General features: G+C 37.4%; 1 protein-coding gene across 22 annotated transcripts in view; it reads right to left on the bottom strand.

Annotated features, from left to right (window-relative positions):
• Window positions 1-11,928: 11,928 nt before the first annotated feature.
• Map2 (microtubule associated protein 2) overlaps window positions 11,929-18,735 on the bottom strand; it is a 254,807-nt gene continuing 248,000 nt past the window's right edge. For all 22 annotated transcript variants that reach the window (XM_090354720.1, XM_090354728.1, XM_090354706.1 and 19 more), the window contains 2 exons: window positions 15,902-16,014; window positions 11,929-15,755 (listed from right to left, as the gene is read on the bottom strand). In XM_090354720.1, the coding sequence (XP_090210846.1) occupies window positions 15,540-15,755; window positions 15,902-16,014 (329 nt within the window). In that variant the 3' untranslated portion in view covers window positions 11,929-15,539. The remainder of the gene's footprint in view (window positions 15,756-15,901; window positions 16,015-18,735) is intronic.

Below are 18,735 nucleotides of genomic sequence, written 5' to 3'. Positions count from 1 at the left end.
ACAGGCCAACGATACACGACCCTATCAACATCGCTGAGGACCACGCTGCTGGGAACCTGAACAACCGTGGCCACCCTCCTGAACTGGATGTCAAGGATCCTCAAGAGCTAATTTTGTGGCTCAGTCATCTTTTATCAAAATCCAACTGAGGACTGGAATTGTTATGCTTAATCAACGAGTTGATTCATCGCAAGAACAATTGAATATTCTGGAGCAGGCAATGAGCACCTCTTGTGTAGCTGCCTATTGCAGAGTTTGAACTTGTACATAACATGGAATGCTTAGGTTGATATCTTGACGGCCTCTCTACGTACACAAATAATTGGACACATATTGATATTCCAACCTTGGGTGATTGGTCATGTTTATTTGAGACTGTTTTGGGATTTGGTCAAAGGCGGGCAGGATTGATTGGCTTGGGTTTGTTTTTTATGTGTTATAATTGTAATATGTCTATATCGCTTGTGTAAAATAATGCAAAGTCAACGTAGACAGTGAATGCTGATTACGACAGGTGTTTGCTGCCATGGAAACAGGTGCCTTCCCTCAGGTCTAGCTTGCTTAAATGGACGGCTGGTAGTCAGAGACGGGTAAGTCCCAGCTGTTAGCCTATCAACCTAAGACAGGAGCCAAGTAAAGAATACTTGGTGATCCCATGACAGGTAAGAAGACTAACAAGCTTGGAGACACCTAAGACAGGCACAGTCAATCTGATATGATGGTAGCTCCTCATATCCTAGGTCTTCAACTTTTTTTCCTTTCTTTCTTTTCTTTTCTTTTCTAAAATAAAAAAGGGGGAGATGTTGGAGACCATTGCTTTCAGCCTCCTGAGGAAGTAAGATTATAAGATGGCACCTGGCAGCTCGCTAATGAGTCAGTACTTGCTGACCAGGAAGTTTCTTTGCATTTGTTTATTTGTTTCTTCCGTGCTTGTGGATAGAGTGGATCGCTAGATTTCTTCCAGGTTTGTTGCTGCTTTGCAGATGACCTTTACTGTGACTGGCTGCTTAAGGATATAAATAGTGTGGGGTTTCTGGGGAACGAGGAAGAAGGAAGAAAAGATGGAAAAGGGAGAGGAAAGAGGCAGAGAAGAGAGGAGAGAGAAATAAACGACCTCTGAGTCTGTGATTATTCCCGCCTCCGAAGTGACATGTCATTGCCGCGGGCAGCGACATGTACCTGGCAAGCAGAAGTTCTCCAAAAGAGCTAAGAGTGATCCCACAAGCTCAGAATCCTCCATTTCCATGTTAGAACCAAAAGAAAGCCTTCCCAGTTACCAAGAAATAGCAGACTCGCTTAATTTTCAAATGGGCATGTCAGAGAAACATAGCACATTTAGAGATTGCTTTCTTACATGCATACGTGAACGTAAGAATCAGATTTGAAGAGAAAATAATTTAAAGGCAATTATGTACAAATGATTGCAGTTTTATAGTGCATTCAAGTCTATCAAGAGAAGAAATCACAATAAATTATGTAACCAAAATTAATTTGCTGTGTCTTCCCAGATGAGCCCTAAGGCTGAGCATTTGAAATCCATCAACTCATCATCCACAACCCCCATAATGTATGAATGAGAAAACTCAATAATTTTCATCTGAGGATTATAAATCACTGCAAATTTAATTTACTAAAATACAAGACATAAACAAGAGTTACAATCATCTTTCTTTTTATGGCAAAAGGATTAGCTTAATGTCTTACTGTAGAATCAACAAAAAATAACAATAAAACAGATTTTAACTACTTTAACTCCTGACACTCCATTGAACAGAAGTTGCTCAATGTACTTTACCAAGCCCTGTTCATCTTTTTGAAAAATTGTATTTGTGTCTGTCAGTATATAAGCAAATAGAGATACACATAAATCTAATAGTGGCACAGTTAGCAAGCACGTGCTATCAAGATAAAAATGCAAATGGTTGTGAACAAATGAATATGGAAGCTCAATTTCAAAAATAGCAATTAGAAGGAAAGGGTGAGCCAGTGAAACAGAGGGACATACCTTTTTGCTTTTGACAGCGTTAGCAAATATTGTGTGTCCTGAATGAGAAGAGGAAAACATCTGCATTCAGAGTTCTCCAAGCTACAAAGATGGAAATGCATTTCAAGTTGCCCTTTCAGAGTTGTTAGAAACATATTTGCAAATGAGTCAGTTATGTAATTTGCCTGAAGTCATTCATAAGGGAAATGAAATACAGCCCAACTAATCCTGTCCTGTCTTCAGAATCCACAGTGGCTTTGCAAGGTCACTGCAAGTCCTAGTCCAAGACTCAGCAGCTACCTATTTCTTACACAGGAAGGACTTACCACTGTGGGACATTTACTCCTGGGACTTCTGTGGCATTTTCTCTAAGAATCATCCCTCCAATTGCTGAAGCTTAGTTTATTTCTACTTGGCCCTTAAATATGAGAATTACTTCATTACCTTTAGGATATTCTTCTATGTATGTGAGTGTGTGCTGGTCCTGGGGAATGAACTCAGAGCCTGGCACTGTCCCTGAGTTTTTATGTTCAAGTCTTGCTCCCTACTACTTGAACCATACTTCTGCTGCTGGCTTTTTGGTGGTTAAATGGAGATGAGTGTCACAGATTTTCCTACTTGAGCTTGATTTGAACTATGTCTTTCAGATCTGAGCCTCCTGAATAGCTAGAATTACAGACATGAGTCATCATTTCTTAACACCCATTTAACACTATGATCATCTATGCTATAGAAAGCTTCAAATTTCCATTTTAGATCATGAGCCTTGTTGAAGAAATGAGAAGTAATTTTAGATGTTATGACACCACAGCAATGCATAATTTGGATGCTGGACATTTTTGGTTTAAAGAAGCAGAAGGAGCCATACCAAACTCATTTTATGAAGCTAATATTACACTCATCCCCAAACCAGGGAAAGACCCAACAAAAAAATAAAACTCCTCAATAAAATACTAGCCAACAGAATCCAGAAACAAATTAAAAAATTATACACTATGATCAAGTAGGCTTCATCCCACAGATGCAAGGCTGGTTTAACATTTGCAAATCAATTAATGTAAAACATCATATCAATAGAGCTAAGGAGAAGAATCATATGAAAATATCTCTGGACGTGGAGAAGGCATTTGACAAAATACAACATCCATTCATGTTGAAGCACTAGAAAAAATAGGAATAAGAGGTACATTCCTTAAAATAATTAAAGCCATATACAACAAACCTACAGCCAGTATTATACTAAATGGTGAAAGACTGGAACCAATTACCTTAAAATCAGGAACTAGACAGGGATGCCCACTCTCTTCACTTCTCTTCAATATAGTGCTGGAAACCTTAGGCAGAGCAATAAGGCAAGAGAAGGACATCAAAGGGATCCACATAGGGAAAGAAGAAATTAAACTATCCCTATTCGCAGATGACATGATCCTCTACCTGAGTGACCCAATATGCTCCACTCCCAAACTCCTAGAATTAATAAACCACTTCAGCAAAGTGGCAGGATGCAAAATTAAAACGCAAAAGCCAGTAGTTTTCTTGTACACCAACAATACACAAACAGAAGGCGAAATCAAGAAAATGATCCCATTTGCAATAGCCTCCAAAAGAATAAAATACTTAGGAATTAACTTAACCAAAGATGTAAAGGAATTATTTAATGAAAACTATAAAAGCCTAAAAAAAGAAATTAAAGAGGACAGCCAGAAATGGAAAGACATCCCATGCTCATGGGTAGGGAGAACCAGCATAGTGAAAATGGCCATATTGCCAAAGTTGATATACAAATTCAGGGAAATTCCCATCAAAATCCCAAAGACATTCTTTACTGAAATAGAAGGTGTAACCTGCAAAGGTTCATATGGAACAAGAAAAGACCTAGAATAGCCCAAACAATTCTAGGGAAAAAGAGCAATGCAGGTGGTATTACAATACCAGACTTCAAACTCTACTATAGAGCCATAATAACAAAAACAGTATGGTACTGGCACAAAAATAGACCAGAAGATCAATGGAACAGAATAGAAGATCCAGAAATAAAACCACATACCTATAGTCAACTTGTATTTGGCAAAGGAGCCAAAGATATACAGTGGAACAAACACAGCCTATTCAATTGTTGGTGCTGGCAAAACTGGGCAGCCACATGCAGAAGTTAACCGAAAGAATGCTATTCCTAAATGACCAGGTGTTTCAACTCTAAACAAAATAAATGAAATAAAAAAATCTTGTGTATAATGACTAAATATTGTATTAATAAGAAAACAATTAATAATACCTTTCCAACTTCAGATATAACAATATTGGGGCTATAATTCAAATTCAGAGCTTACATTAAAGATGATGCAAGAGGAGTTTTATATAAAATAATGGTGCCAATGTGAGGAAGAATTGTTGCTACCTTAAAACTAAACCTCGGTTACCTGAACAGGAAATTCATGTGACCACCAACATTTCATTCATTATCATTTAGGCTTATTCTTCAGGATAATACTGGAACACAGAGAATATATAAATTGAAATCCAGGAAATGAAGAACTCAAAAGTTTGATTCAACTGAAAACTTAGCAAATAGAGCAGAACAAGTTGAAAATAGGAAATCAGATTTAAGACAAAAGTAGAGGAATTAGCTCAAGTACTCAAAAGCATTAAAAACACTATGAAAATGTGAATGAAATTAGAAGCCATCAAGCTCCATGGAAAATCAATGTGTAAATCATGGACATAGAAGAGACATAAACTAAAGACATTGATTTAATATTCACTACAAAAATGTCACAAAAATTACCCTTAGAAAACCCTTTTCCAAACTTCATAAGCAGGAGGCTTAAAAACAGGCAATTTTAGGGGAAAAACATCTTTAAACACACTATTGATAAAACACTATATATGCACAATAATGGATAGTGAAAGCTACAAAGGAGAAGAGAGAAGTAAGAGCCGATGGCAAGATCAGAAGTGGATCTGGGGTTTAAGTGCTAGCCTTGAGCAACAAAGCTCTATAGCACACAGGCCCTGAGTTCAAGCTCCACAACCAGTGTGCGCGCGCACGTGCACACACACACACACACACACACACACATACTAGCAGATTTCTCATCACAAACTCTAAAAACAAGGAAGCTCTAGAAGTACATATATAATTCAAACCCTGAAATAATGATTGCTACCCTATATATACATAACTAATGAAGTTCTCCATAATTTATAGCAAAACGGAATTTTTCCAAAATAAAGAAAAACCTGAAGGAATTAATGATTACTAAACTGTCTCAGCACTGCAAAAGATACTTAAAGGAATCAAACTCATAGGATCAGCTAAAAAAAAGATAGAAAAATTCAGGAAAAAATAAATCCTACTAGTCTAATAGACTAGTAAAGCAGGAACAGGAAAGAAGCAAGGATAATAAAAACAACAAAAATCAAAGCAAAATGAAAACCATTTGGATTAAAAAGAAAGGCCAAACAAGAAACTCACCTTGCAAGAGATTCATCAAATCAGAAAAGATAAATACAAGCTTGGAAATAAAGGATGGTAAAAGATCTTTCAAAGCAAATAGACTTCAAAAGCAGCCTGGAATCATTTTACTGAAATCTGATAAAAGATTTTAACCTAAAATAAGTCAGAAAAGATGGAAGAAGTTCACTGCCCATTAGTAAAAGAAATGATCTACCAGAGCAAATTTCAGTTGATAATGTATATGCACCAAATAGTGCTGTGTCCAGATTCTTTAAGCCATTGCTTCTGGGCTTATTAAGCACTTCTAGACGCCATCACAATAGAGGTATATTTCAATAATCTGCTCTCACCAATAAAAGGTCATTCAAACAAACAAATGAACAAAAACCCAAGGAAAAAGTCTTCAAAAGCAAATGATACCGAAGACTTAACTGTCTTAACAGACATCTATAGTCCACAGAAGCACAATACACATTCTTCTCAGCACACCATGGAACTTTCTACAAGGTAGAATGTATTCTAGGACATAAATAAAGTCTTAGAAAATACAAAAAGTTGAAACAATCTTTTATATTGTATCATATAATGAAATGAAACTAGACCTCAACAGCAAAAAACACTACAGAAAAATATTCAAGCATACGGAAACAGATCATTGATATAAAAGAATCATTGAAGACATGAAGGTAGAAATCAATGAATTCTTGCAATCTAACGAAAATTAAAACACAACCTACCAGAACTTTTGGAATGCCTCTAAGACACTGTAGAAAGAAAGGAAAATTTATAGATCTGTGTACTTATGTGAGAAATACAGAAAATTCACAAAAATGAAAGAGCACTTCTCCCTTCTCCATGTGTGATTTACAATGGAAGCAGCAGGAAGGACTTGTTTCCGTTAGGTAAAGGTGGTAGGAGATGGAAAGAGGATTACTTTGGATAGTGATGCTGTGCTGTCTGTGGGTCATTTTTTCCTTTTATGGGAGTGATGGAGGTATTACTTCTCACTCTTTACTAAATTCTTTTAGAGCATTGACATTCTTCCTATGCCACTGAGAGACCCTGAATTTTTCCAACAAGCTGGAAAACTCTAATTACCACAAGAAAGCTGACTGTTCTATGTTTTGAGCATGAGGTGTGCTATATTCCTAGTGTTCCAGTAACCCAGTGGAAGGAGTTGTTTGGCTAAGTCACACACAGAGGCAACTGATTTCCCAGGGCGGGGGAGGGGAGGGTGGTGGGAGAAGGGGAGAGCTGCAGAGAGATGTTTCAGTGATTGTTGAACAGGCCTGACTGAGAGAGAACCCTCAGCAGAAGAAAGTGGGCTATGCCCATAGGTTGTTGGTATGCCCATGCTTACCCAATGCCTAATCCCCAATCAATAAAACTTTCTGAATGACTCAGGTTTTTATCCCTGGAGAGAGTGCAAACCCATTATCTGTCAGAATAAAAGGAAAGAATGGGAAAAAAAAATAAAGGAAAGTGAGTCCACAGAGAATATAGGAGACAATGCAGGTGTTCACATCCATAGTAAAGATTTTATTTAATCAGATTTAGAGTTTGATTATTCCATGAGGAGGAAATTTCAATTTCTAAATTGTGACTTTTTGTAGGTATTTTATAACCAGGCGAATTTTATTATCTGAGATTTATTTAAAAGTCATGTGTCTGCTCAAGTCTTTAGCTTAAGGCAGAGAGAATTTCTTCCACTGAATGGTGTTTAAAGGTCTGGGACAAAAATAAATTTGTGTTCATGAGTCATGCTTATTCCCTATACTAGTTCCACAGGAAAAGACAAAATATTCATACAGCGGTGTCCATAATGAGTGCTTTCTTCCTTTTTCTATAAATGACTAGAAACCCTGTGCCTTAGTTTTTCTGAAGCTAATGAAAAATCAGCATTTTTTTCAATTCTCATACTCAAAATCAAACAATATCTAAAGTGAATTATCATTTTCATATTCGTTATTGTGAACTGTAGGTCTTTGTTTTTGTTCTAGTGTCATGCCATTCTTGAAATAGGCTGAGATCTGAGGATGGAGGTTCAAAAGCCAAGCCAGGCATGAAAGTCCATGAGACTCTCCAGTTAACCACCAGAAAACCAGAAGCAGAACTGTGGCTCAAGTAGCCTTGAGCTGAAGAGCTCAGGGACAGTCCCCAGACCCAGAGTTCAAGTCTCATGACCGACAAAAAAAAAAAAAAAACAAAAGAAAAAAGGAAAAAATGAAAGCCAGAAGCAAGGATGATTTGAGCTATTTAGCAATTGGTATACTATCATACTATTTTTATAAGTACATAAGAACTTTTTTTTCCAGTCCTGGGCTTGAGCTCAGTCTGAGCACTGTCCTTGGACTTTCTCAAGGCTAGCACTCTACCACTTGAGCCTCAGCACCACTTCTGGCTTTTTTCTATGTATGTGGTACCAAGGAATTGAACCTGGGTCTTTGTGCATGCTAGGCAAGCACTCTACGACTAGGCCAAACTCCCGGCCCCCATACATAAGAAAATTTTATTCACTAAACTCTATTACTTGTCAAGTGTGATGTAGTACCAATAGTTCACTAAATTTTTCTAATAATTTCCAAATAAGCTGATGAGTTTTAGATAGTATTAATTTTTGTTTTACAAGTTATCACTTCTTAAGTCATACCCATATGAGCTTGATTTGATAGGAAACAATATAAAAGTTATTTAGTTAATTGCCATTAGATGTTTGCCACTTGTTTTTTTAAAATGGATTTCTGTTTATACATATTTTTTTGTAATTTCATAGTCCTGTTTTATCATTTGCTGAATTAACAACAAATATATGAATATTTTTCTAGACTTTGTAATCCTGACAAGTTAATACAGTAACTAATGGATTAAGGGTGACATTTTATGCAATAATAAGTTGATACCTTTATTATTTCTTCTCATAAAATTATTTATTAGAATATTTAATTAGGTCAAACCTATTACTTAGGTAAAATTCTATCCTATTCTGGTCTATCCAAATTCTAGCCGTGCTATGAAATTAAAACAACAACCTCTTATCCCCCCCAAAAATCCAAAGAAACTTGTGTTATAGAAGTTTAGAGGTTTTAGTGGTTCCTTGTCTTTTGGGGGTGCTGATAATTGAAGTACTATTAACATATTGTAGAACAATTTTTGGTATAGACAATCACTAATTAAGAATAAAATTAATTCAGTGCCAGTAAAGGTTAATATCTGGATGGGGTTTAAGAATATAATGAATCTTGGGCCGGGAGTTTGGCCTAGTGGTAGAGTGCTTGCCTAGCATGCACGAAGACCTGGGTTCGATTCCTCGGTACCACATAAGTAGCAAAAAGCCAGAAGTGGTGCTGTGGCTCAAGTGGTAGAGCCCTAGCCTTGAGAAAAAACCAGGGACAGTGCTCAGGACCTGAGCCCAAGCCCCGGACTGGCAAAAAAAAATCAAAAAGAGAATATAGTGAATCTCAATAGGGACCATGAAAAGGTTCTACCTTCTGCATTTATTACTCCCAAATTGTCCCATGGGTCTCTTCTGTTGTTGGTCCCAGGACCTTCTCATGTCTCCTCCTTGCCTATCTCCTGTCTCTTCCACACCAGTAAGCTCCAGCTGTGTGGGTAACATAGTTTCCATCAGATGCAAGCATATGAGGAAGATTCCAGGAGCAATAGAAAAGTTATGAATTTATGAGCACCACCTGTGTACCTGTCAGGCCGTGACCAAAAGACCTGTCTCCCCTCTTCAGTCTTTTGACTGGGAAAATTGGAGGTGGCCAAGACAGGGAAAGACATATATAGGCAGAGTAAATACAATAGCATAAACGTGACCAAAGTGGATGAGAGGGACAAAAGGCACAAGTGGGTCACCTGAGTGCAGTGAACAAATGGAAATTGATTTTTAGGCCAAAATGAAATTCAAAGAACAAAAGTGGGAGAAGCTATGTTGTCTGTGTTGTATTTGAATTTGAAAGACAAGGGAGACAAAGATGGGCCTTTCATGAAGTATTCTGCTGATACTTTTTTCAGTATAAATATCGGTTAAGTATGTAATGCTTTCGAACTTTAGGCTGTGGGCCTATATAGATTTGACAGTGTTCTAGCCCTGGGTCACTGAATTATCTGGGTTACTGTTCTCAAAGTGGCACTTCCAAAATGAGAAGAGGAATATGTTATTTCCTGTAAGCTGCATGGAATGCTAGCCTGTCGTTCTACATTATATCTGTCCCTTCTCAAGGCAAGTGAAATTGTCCTTGCCTTGTGACTTAATAAAAATCAACCAAGAATCTTATTTTGGTCGATGTTACTGGACAAATTAATATATTAATCCATTGTCATTTTTTAAAAAGTGTTGAAGGACAATGTAAACACTTTCTGCTTCTCAGTACCCAGGAGACTGGGTACAAATATTTCTGCTTCTCAGTACCCAGGAGACTGAGGCAGGAGAATCTCTAGTTAACTGTCAATTAGGAGACAGAGTAAGAAGATCTCAAAAGGTCAAGGGCTAGGGATATAGGTCAATGGTAGAGCAGTTAGCCAGAATGTGTGAGGCTGTAGGCTCTATCTCTGGTATTGTAAAACAAAAAATAATTCAAAAATAATTCTATCTATCTATCTATCTATCTATCTATCTATCTATCTATCTATCTATCTATCTGCCTGCCTAACAATCCCCACATCTATGTATCTATATATCTATGTATCTATGTATCTATCCATCCATCTATACATGCATCCAACCATCCAACCATCCGTCAGTGTATCTATATGATCAGTTCTCTAAAGATATACTGTAATGGTTTGGGGTTGTACCAAATTGTACAATTCTGATTGTACCAAATCCGAGTTAGTAACAAAAGAAGACAGAATGGGAAGCAATGAGGCCACTGATAAGTAGGCTAGTTTAGGATATTTGAGGAGTAGAAAACAACTGATGCAATGTTATAACTTCTTGCCCCTTGGTATCTAAATGGCCCATCAGAGGTGGTGATATTATCTCACGGGATCTTAGAGGAATACAATGGAGTGCATTTTCTTAAGGCACATTGGCCAGGATTGGATAAACTGAGTACAACCCTTCCTTTACCCCTCCCTGTGCATTTCTCTCCCCTCCCCTCCACTCCACTCCCTTCCTCCCTCCCTTCTTTCTTCTTTTCCCTCTTTGCATCCTCTCCCTTTCCTCCTTTCTTGCCTGCACTGGAGTTTGAATTTAGGCACTCTACCACTTGAGCCATGTCCTAATTCTTTTCACATTAGTCAATTTTTGAAAAGAGTCTTGGTTTTTGCCCGGGCCTGCATGGATTGTGATCCTCCTAATTAGTCTAGTGTAGGGGGGTGATAGCTGTGACCACTGCCCAGGGCTTTCTTATTGGTTAATACCGGGGTCTCACAAGCTTTTTACTGTGGGCTATCTTCAGATTGTCCTAATGTCTCCCAAGAAGCTAGGATTACAAACAGGAGCCACCTCACCCAGTTACTTCTTATATCCTAATGTGAAAATATGTAGGGAAATGTTATCATTTAGTCTCGGATGGGACCTGAGAATGTGCATTTCTAGTAAGAGAGTCTGCGAGTCAGGTGGACACTTGTTTCTATGCCTTACACAATTCAATTCTTGCCTCCTGGCGGTAACAACCTGAATTCACTTTGGTGGAAGCCTAGCTCCTCCATTAGCTCATGTCACTTCATGTGTGGGAGGAGGAGATGACAGGTAGAAAATCTAAACAATTTTAAAGAAAATCTTTCCTTTTTCCCAAGAATAGCCACTCTAATGACTACATGTCCTGATAACAACTCAAAACTTTAACCGCCCATAGGCAGCTGCTCCTCGGGCTTATCCACTCTCCTGCAGGTTTCATTTTGCTTTTGCCTTGCTTTACATTAATAAATCTGCTCCAAGTACCTGTTCTCTGTCCTTGAATTCTCTCTCCAAGAAGACAATTCAGATGTAGTGACAGATGTGGTCGAATCTTCGCTGCATCTCCTCTATCCACCCCCTGGGATAGAGTCAGTGATGTGACACAAGCTTGGTCTACCAGTATCATTGATCCAAAAAGTTTTGTGTTGTTTGCCTAGTGCTATCCTTCATTGGAAAGTCTGGAGTTTTTGTGCCAATCGTGGTGTTTGAGGCAGATATGCCCATGCCATTCAGCATCCTGCCAATTTGGTTGTGATAAAAGAAAATTCCATTGGGGATTTTCTGCAGCTCAGTAGAAGAGTGGTTGCCTAGCACACACAGGCCCTGAATTAGATTCCCTGCACTCTGAAACCAACAAAAAAATTCCCTTTATCAGTTAGATGCATATAATATGATCTACTCTAGTGTGTGATACATAGGAATTGAGGAGATTATATAGCCTTCTTTCCACAAGCTGTCTTTGACTGAACCATATTTGTGTGTGTACATAACTCACACATAAACACAATTATACACACATACTTTCTTCCTTGCAAAAAAGTAAAGAAAGACCAAGTAGAAACAAACTCTAAAAGTAACAGATAGGTGACAAGCAATTTTATTTTGCAAAACAATCACTATACAGCAACAAATACATTTGCAAATTTGATTGAAAAACATGAGCTAACTACAACCAGTCATTGAATAAATGCCTTCCTATGGTAACAGGCTCTAGAATTATCAGAAGAAAGAACCTCCCCTCCCCCACAGATTTGTAGTGGTGTATTGGAACCTTGGAATCCCAGCATACAGAGTATACTTTGTTTGTTGATTTTTCTTTTCTTGTTGCTAAAGTTGAAGTGGACTTCTATGACTGACGCTATTTTCAGTTAGAAAATAATCTTTTTCTTGCCAAGGGATTTGATCTCAACTTACATTCCCAGACTAAAATTTCTAGGTGTAAAAACAAAAATAAAAACAAAAACAAAAACAGTATTGTTCTTTCAGCACATCTATCTTTGAAGGAATGTCTGGAATTTGCCTTCGCAAACCATAAATCTGTCTTTGCTACTTCTACCGTGAATAGTTTATTTCCTTTCCTGTAACATGAAAAACAGGAGAAAAATGCATAATTGCAGCTCTGTCAACAATCCACTCTGTTATTTTCTTTAACAGTACTGACATGAATGTTCCACTTTGGTGGATGATGCAAATCTTGCTCTGCTATTTATGAGTGTGTATGAAGAAGGCCAACTAGGATCACTAGATTCTTCTATTGACTGAAACTCCTGTGTCACATCTAGCTGGCATCACACAGACATTTGTCTTGCTTATGGGTGGGACTTAGGCCCAGCACACTGCTGGAATTCAGCAGGTGAATCCAGAGAGAGTTAGTTCCTAAATGAACGTGGCCTTTGAAACTCGTCAGGAACTCGGATCTTCCCTGCATTGTTTTAAGGTATCCAATTTCCAGTTGCAGGGGACCCAGAGAGACTGAGTTCACTAGAAAAGTTGGCCTTTTAACTCTTCCCAGCTCTGGATTAATTACGTATTCTTAAACAGGTTCTCAAAGGCCAAAGCCAGAGAGAAACTGGCATTAGTAGATCCAGAGGTGGAACTATGGAAATTCCACACCTGGATCAGCGTATGTGTCCCCACAAAAGTGGTGTCCAAAAGCTTAATTTGAGTCGTTACCTTAAGAGAAGGCCCAGATGGGCTGTGTCCCAGACCCCCATAAGAAGACATCTGTAGCTGTGTATTCCATACTTTTTGATAATTTTATAAACAACTGCATTCTCATCCAAAACAAGTGCACAGAATTCTTTTTATAATTTTGTTAGTGGAAATGAATGTTCGTTTTAATACCAAAGCTTTCATGCTTTACATAATTTGTCTTTGGGGCTCTGTGTTTGTAAGAAATTGAAATTTAATATCTAAAGTGTGTTTACTTAGTCTTGATTATAACAAAAATTAAAATAGGTTTTAAAAAATCTTCCACAGATTAAATTGGTTCTAATCAGCTATTTCTGCCTTTCCTCCCTAAGAATTTAAACTACTGTCTAAGACTGTCAAAACCTATGAGAATACCTTAAGTCTGCACACAGAATTCCTTATTCTACTTCCTAGTGCATTTCAAAAGAAAGTGATGGATATACTGCCAAACCAATCAAACACAATCTCATAGCAGTTACTAAGTAGGTAACAGATACGTCTACAACCCTCTCCGCAGTTTGTTTTTGTTATTTTTTTCAGAAATGACTGACACATAGGCCTGTGCAAATTTCCTTGCTAAGAAAGAGGGGTGTGATTTGTTCTTTTTATTTCCCTTGGGGCAGATCACATTGGTTGAGATAATCTGGGTATTCATCAAGAGTGGCACCCGTGTCTCTTTTTATTCCATGGCTTTTTGTCTTACATACTCCTGTCTTTCCTTGCTATTCCAGGTCACATTCATCACCTTACTTTTTAAATCAGGAGTTAATTGGGCTCACGAATATCAGAAACCTAGCAGACTCTTTGTCTTTCACTTTGTCCAGCCTACAATCCCTGAGCAAGAAAAAGAACAAATGAGGGACTAAAAAGTGTCCATTTACTCTGTGTAACTCTGCCCTGTTCAGGCCATTGGCTATGTCATTGCTTATTTACAACTAGAAGAGGAAAGATGTGTAGTGGAATTAGGTGATTGACTTGTGATTTCTAGATAGTATGGATGTAAAGTCAGAACTAATAAGTAATGCAAAGTCACGCCATGTTTCTCTGCAAAGTGTAGTGTTAGAGTTCTGGAAAAAGCTGGTTTAGATATCTGTGTCTCAAATATTTTAGAGCAACAGCTTCTCTACATGTCCCCTTCCCCCTCCCTGTCTTCTATTCCATGGATCTTTACTTGGGTTAAAGAAGCCAATCATTTATTAGAGAATTTCATAAACTGATTTTTTGGAAGTATTAGAAAATGCATCTCAAATTACCATTCTTAGTTTCAACTTTAGCAAATGAAAAAAAAACCAGAGAAAGACAATAAATCTTAAGATTTACTTAGGACTAAAACCCAAACTAATCTGTGATGACAAATAAGATTAAATTCATGATCTTAAACCAACAATCTGTAAACCCTTTATAACTGGACTGGCTCCACAAACTTCCATATTGGTGAAAGCAAAGGAAAAATAATATTTTTCTCGCATCACAGGAAAGACTTGTATCTGGCACTAAAACAGTTATAGCGCTGAGTTGTTACAGAAAGTAACTTCATGCTAAAACATTTTTGTCTTTTTTAACATATTTTTTTTAAAATAGGGAGAGAACCCTGCTAACATCTACTTTCACATACCTAAAATTGCAACACCGAAGGGTGCAGAAGACACAGATACTGTGAATAAAGAAGTGTAATATTCAAGTATATGAGGAAGTATCACAAATGGCCACAGAGAAATATATATATATTTATATCTATAATACTGTATCAAACAAATGGAAAAAAGGGTATGGACACAAATCTAGCCAATCAACTGACATTCTAATCAGACATAAGTCCATCCTAATGAAAGTGCATCACTCCTAACAGATGCACTTATGTACTTCCTCAACCACAGCTCAAATGGTTTGTAACTATTTTCTTTTTAGTTAGTTAAATAATTTATTGGATTGACATACTCTGATACAATTATCCAGGTCCCAAATGTTAATAACTTAGTTGTATCTTTCTTCCCATTTATACAAAATAACACTTTAAAAAACTTATTTCTTACATGCTCTTCCCTTCCTGCAATCAGACTGTGTGATTTAATTAAAACTGTAATAAGTTACAATGGGCAGTTTTCATCTTTTCACCCAGAAACAGAATTGTGAAATGAGCAGCTTGGATTTTAACAAGGCCTTTCAGAATGTAGTAGATAGCCTTCAGGCACATGAAAAGGTAAAAATGCAATTAAAAAAATAATAATAATACTCCATGCAAAACAGAGCAGAGCTAAAATAACTGTCCAATTGTACCCAATGGAAAGCCAGTGTGTTCTTGTTGCAAATGGAAATCAGGTCAATTTCTGCATAATACTATTCATTTTTTAAATATAAAATTGTAACAATTACTACAGTTGGGGGGGGATGAGATTATCTTATGGTTTGTAAAGAATGACTATAATACCTGCTCAGAGCCCACTCTTGCCAGGAGCTCATGCCTAAATACTATTATTATTCCAGTGCTAAAGGAGAAGTATTCATAAGCCCTGCTTAGCAAGTGCAGCCGTGACGTCCTCAGCCAAAGTGGCGAGCTGAGGAGATTCGAGCAGGTTGATGCTTCCCGATGAAGAGACATTGCTGAGTCGTCGGGGTGATGCCACACTGGACCTCCCTGGGGAGTGTGTGATGATTTCCGCCCCATGATCCACGCGGGCCTTTGCATGCTCTCGGAAGTTCAACTTCTGGCTGTCAATCTGTGTAAGACGAGAATTAGGGCTTGTTAATGCCAGCACCTGAACTAGGCCCTAACTCTCTCCCTGAATATGCAATCTGGGGCTTGTTCTGCTTGACAGTCCTTTCAGAACTGTATTTAAAATGGTTCAACACCTTTGTGTCTTACCTTGACATTACCACCTCCAGGTACATGGTGAGCATTGTCAAGTGAACCGACTTTTGCTTGGGCCTTTTCTTTGAAATCCAGCTTTACACTCTCAATTTTCACACGTCCACCACCTATGAGAGGAGAAAGGCTTTTTAATTGCTTGGTTGTGTTTTAATGACTCCCACACACTTACTAGCTCTATCCCTCTGACAAAAATCTTCCAGAATCTGCAGTCCATACTATTTCCCACAACCTTCCTATTGCATTGTATGGATTGCTTCGTGATACTAATTCCATTCTTTTGGCCCATGTCTACCTTAGAAATAAGAGATTTCTTTTTTCTAATTGGGATAACAAGTTCTAAAAATAACACAATGTAGTATCCCTTTTCATTCTTTCTAAAATATCAAACATTTAGTTTCTTTCTTTCTAATGGAGCATATTAAAGTGGAACTAAAAATTCATCTTTATTTTTCTTTACAGCAACTAGTCATTTATCCATGGAAATTCTAGACTGGAATGGCACACCAACAGGAAGCATGTAGTAGACTTTTTGGAGCTGTAGATTATGAATCCTTGGATTGAATATATTTGGGGAAAAATTTACATCTGTACTCAGAATGTACAAACTTTTAAAAATCATTATTCCTAGAGCAATATGGCGTAACAAATATTTAGTTAGCATTTAATTTACTTTTTGGGGGGGGTCAGTGGTGGGACTTGAGCTCTGGGTCTGGGTGCTGTCCCTGAGCTCTTCGGCTCAAGGTAACCCCTCTGCCCCTTGAGCCACAGTGCCACTTCTGGTTTTCTGATGGTTAATTGGAGATAAAGAGTCTCAGGGAGATTTTAGTGCCTGGGCTGGCTTTGAACTTTCATCCTCAGATCTCAGCCTCCTGAGTAGCTAGGATTACAGCCATGAGCCACTGTGCCCAGCAGCATTTACTTTTTATTATGTATTATAAGAAATGTTTGGGTAGTTTAAAATACATGAGAGGATGTTTCTAAGTTACATGCAAATACCAGATCATATTATCTATGAGATGTGGGCATCCTTGGATCATCCTTATATTTGGTTCATGCTGTGACTTGGCAAGAAGGGGGGGACACACTCCTCCATATCTGTACGCCAAAGAGACTTGCTTCAATGTCATCAGGAATCTGCTTTCGGTATACATGTTCTTCTGAAGGTTGCTAGGTCTACTAGCACTGCACTTCACTGGAGAATTTGATAATCCAAGAATCCCTTTGAGGGAAATCCATGAAACAAGATCTTTCAGTTTTGAAATTTTTGTGCTTATGTAGCTATGTGGCTCCCAACAGAGAAATTTGTAGCTAAGTCTTCACAGGACCCTTAAACCTTGTGATGTTTACTTCATGTAACAGCTACATACTTATGCTAATACCTAATTTCTTTATGGGGGGATTGATATTAGAAGATGTGAATTGGCTTTCATTTTGGAGAACAGCTATTTATTCTTGTGAAGAACTCACGTTTAGGGAAGACATGCAGTTAACCCTTCCCTCAATGATACCTTCCCTTATCGAGTGTTCTTCTTATGTTTTATTTGGCCTGTAGTTCTCATTACGTTGATTGTAATGAGATTTGCATGACTCAGGATGATTTATAAATGTGTAATCAACTCAGAGGCAAGATGATGTTGAGGTTTCTAGTAGATGCCTAGCTGTAATCTTATTTTCTTCTTTTTTGGCAGCCTCTGATAGAAGAAAACCTCACCTTTCTTTTCTAACTTTGTATTGTTTCAAGATAATTTTGCTGAGGGTCCACTGAACTATCTTTTGAGAAGACAAAACAAGGAATGTAATATTGACCTCGCAAATATTCAAAAAGGAAGTAGATTATTGTTGCTGATTTCCCATAAGAAATTCTTACATAATTGTTGGAGAAGCCCATTTGAATTCAGAGATCTTTGGTTTTGAGGAGCTCTGGCACCCTACAGGAACAATAATTGTGAAGGACTGTAATCTTTATCTAGTTTCAAATTGAAGTGTTGAATTTCAATTTGTGCTTCCAAGTATTGAAATTTTAATTTTAATTTTTTTCATTTCTCCTTTTGTACTGTACATTCTAAATAACTCTCTGAGGAGCTTGCTTTTATTAAGGATCACCATGCTGACATTTCTTTTTGACATTAGCCATGTGATTCAGTTTAATAGATAAAAGAACTAGAATTAGAAATAGACTGGAGTTTCTGACAATAGCCTTTTATGTCAGCAAATAATACACAGGAGATTTCTAGGTCTATTTGAAATTTTGATTTGTATTCAAACCTCTGGTGAGTATGAATAACTAGCCTAATTGCCTAGAAACTGTAGCTTTTTCTTTTCTGTTCTTCAAGAAAATAGGCAGCATGTCCATTCTTGCATCATGTGGCTGACAGAACAGAACAAATTCAATTTGCTATCTGTAGACTTCATTTTTAGATAGGAGAATCATGAAGCTATGTAGCCTGTGGCAAGTCCCTGTTGGCCTAAGAATTACAGAGAAGCTGGTTCTGTGATAACAGTTCTGAACCTAGTAATAGATCCTTCACTTTTGTAACTTACAACTCCTTAGTTTGCTTCATAAACTGTGACAAAATGAAACCAGACTTCCAAACATTTCCAATATACTTGCCTATTTGAAGGTATAAAGTACTTACCTTTGTTTTCAACCAGTAAATGTTTAATAATTTTCCTCTGGTTTTAGTTTTAATTTACTGAAATAATTTTATACTTTATTTCTGACAACACTTGAGACACTTTAATAGAAATAATATATTAGTTGATTTATTGGTTAAGATACCAAGAATAGATGGTTAAAACCAAATGGTTTTGCCATTGTATATTTCAAA

Source organism: Megascapheus bottae, chromosome 21, assembly GCF_031878675.1.
Source record: "Megascapheus bottae isolate mThoBot1 chromosome 21, mThoBot2.hap1, whole genome shotgun sequence".
Classification (NCBI taxonomy): Eukaryota; Metazoa; Chordata; class Mammalia; order Rodentia; family Geomyidae; genus Megascapheus; species Megascapheus bottae.
The sequence above is the reverse complement of the archived record's forward strand: the minus strand, read 5'-3'. Positions and strand labels throughout refer to the sequence as shown.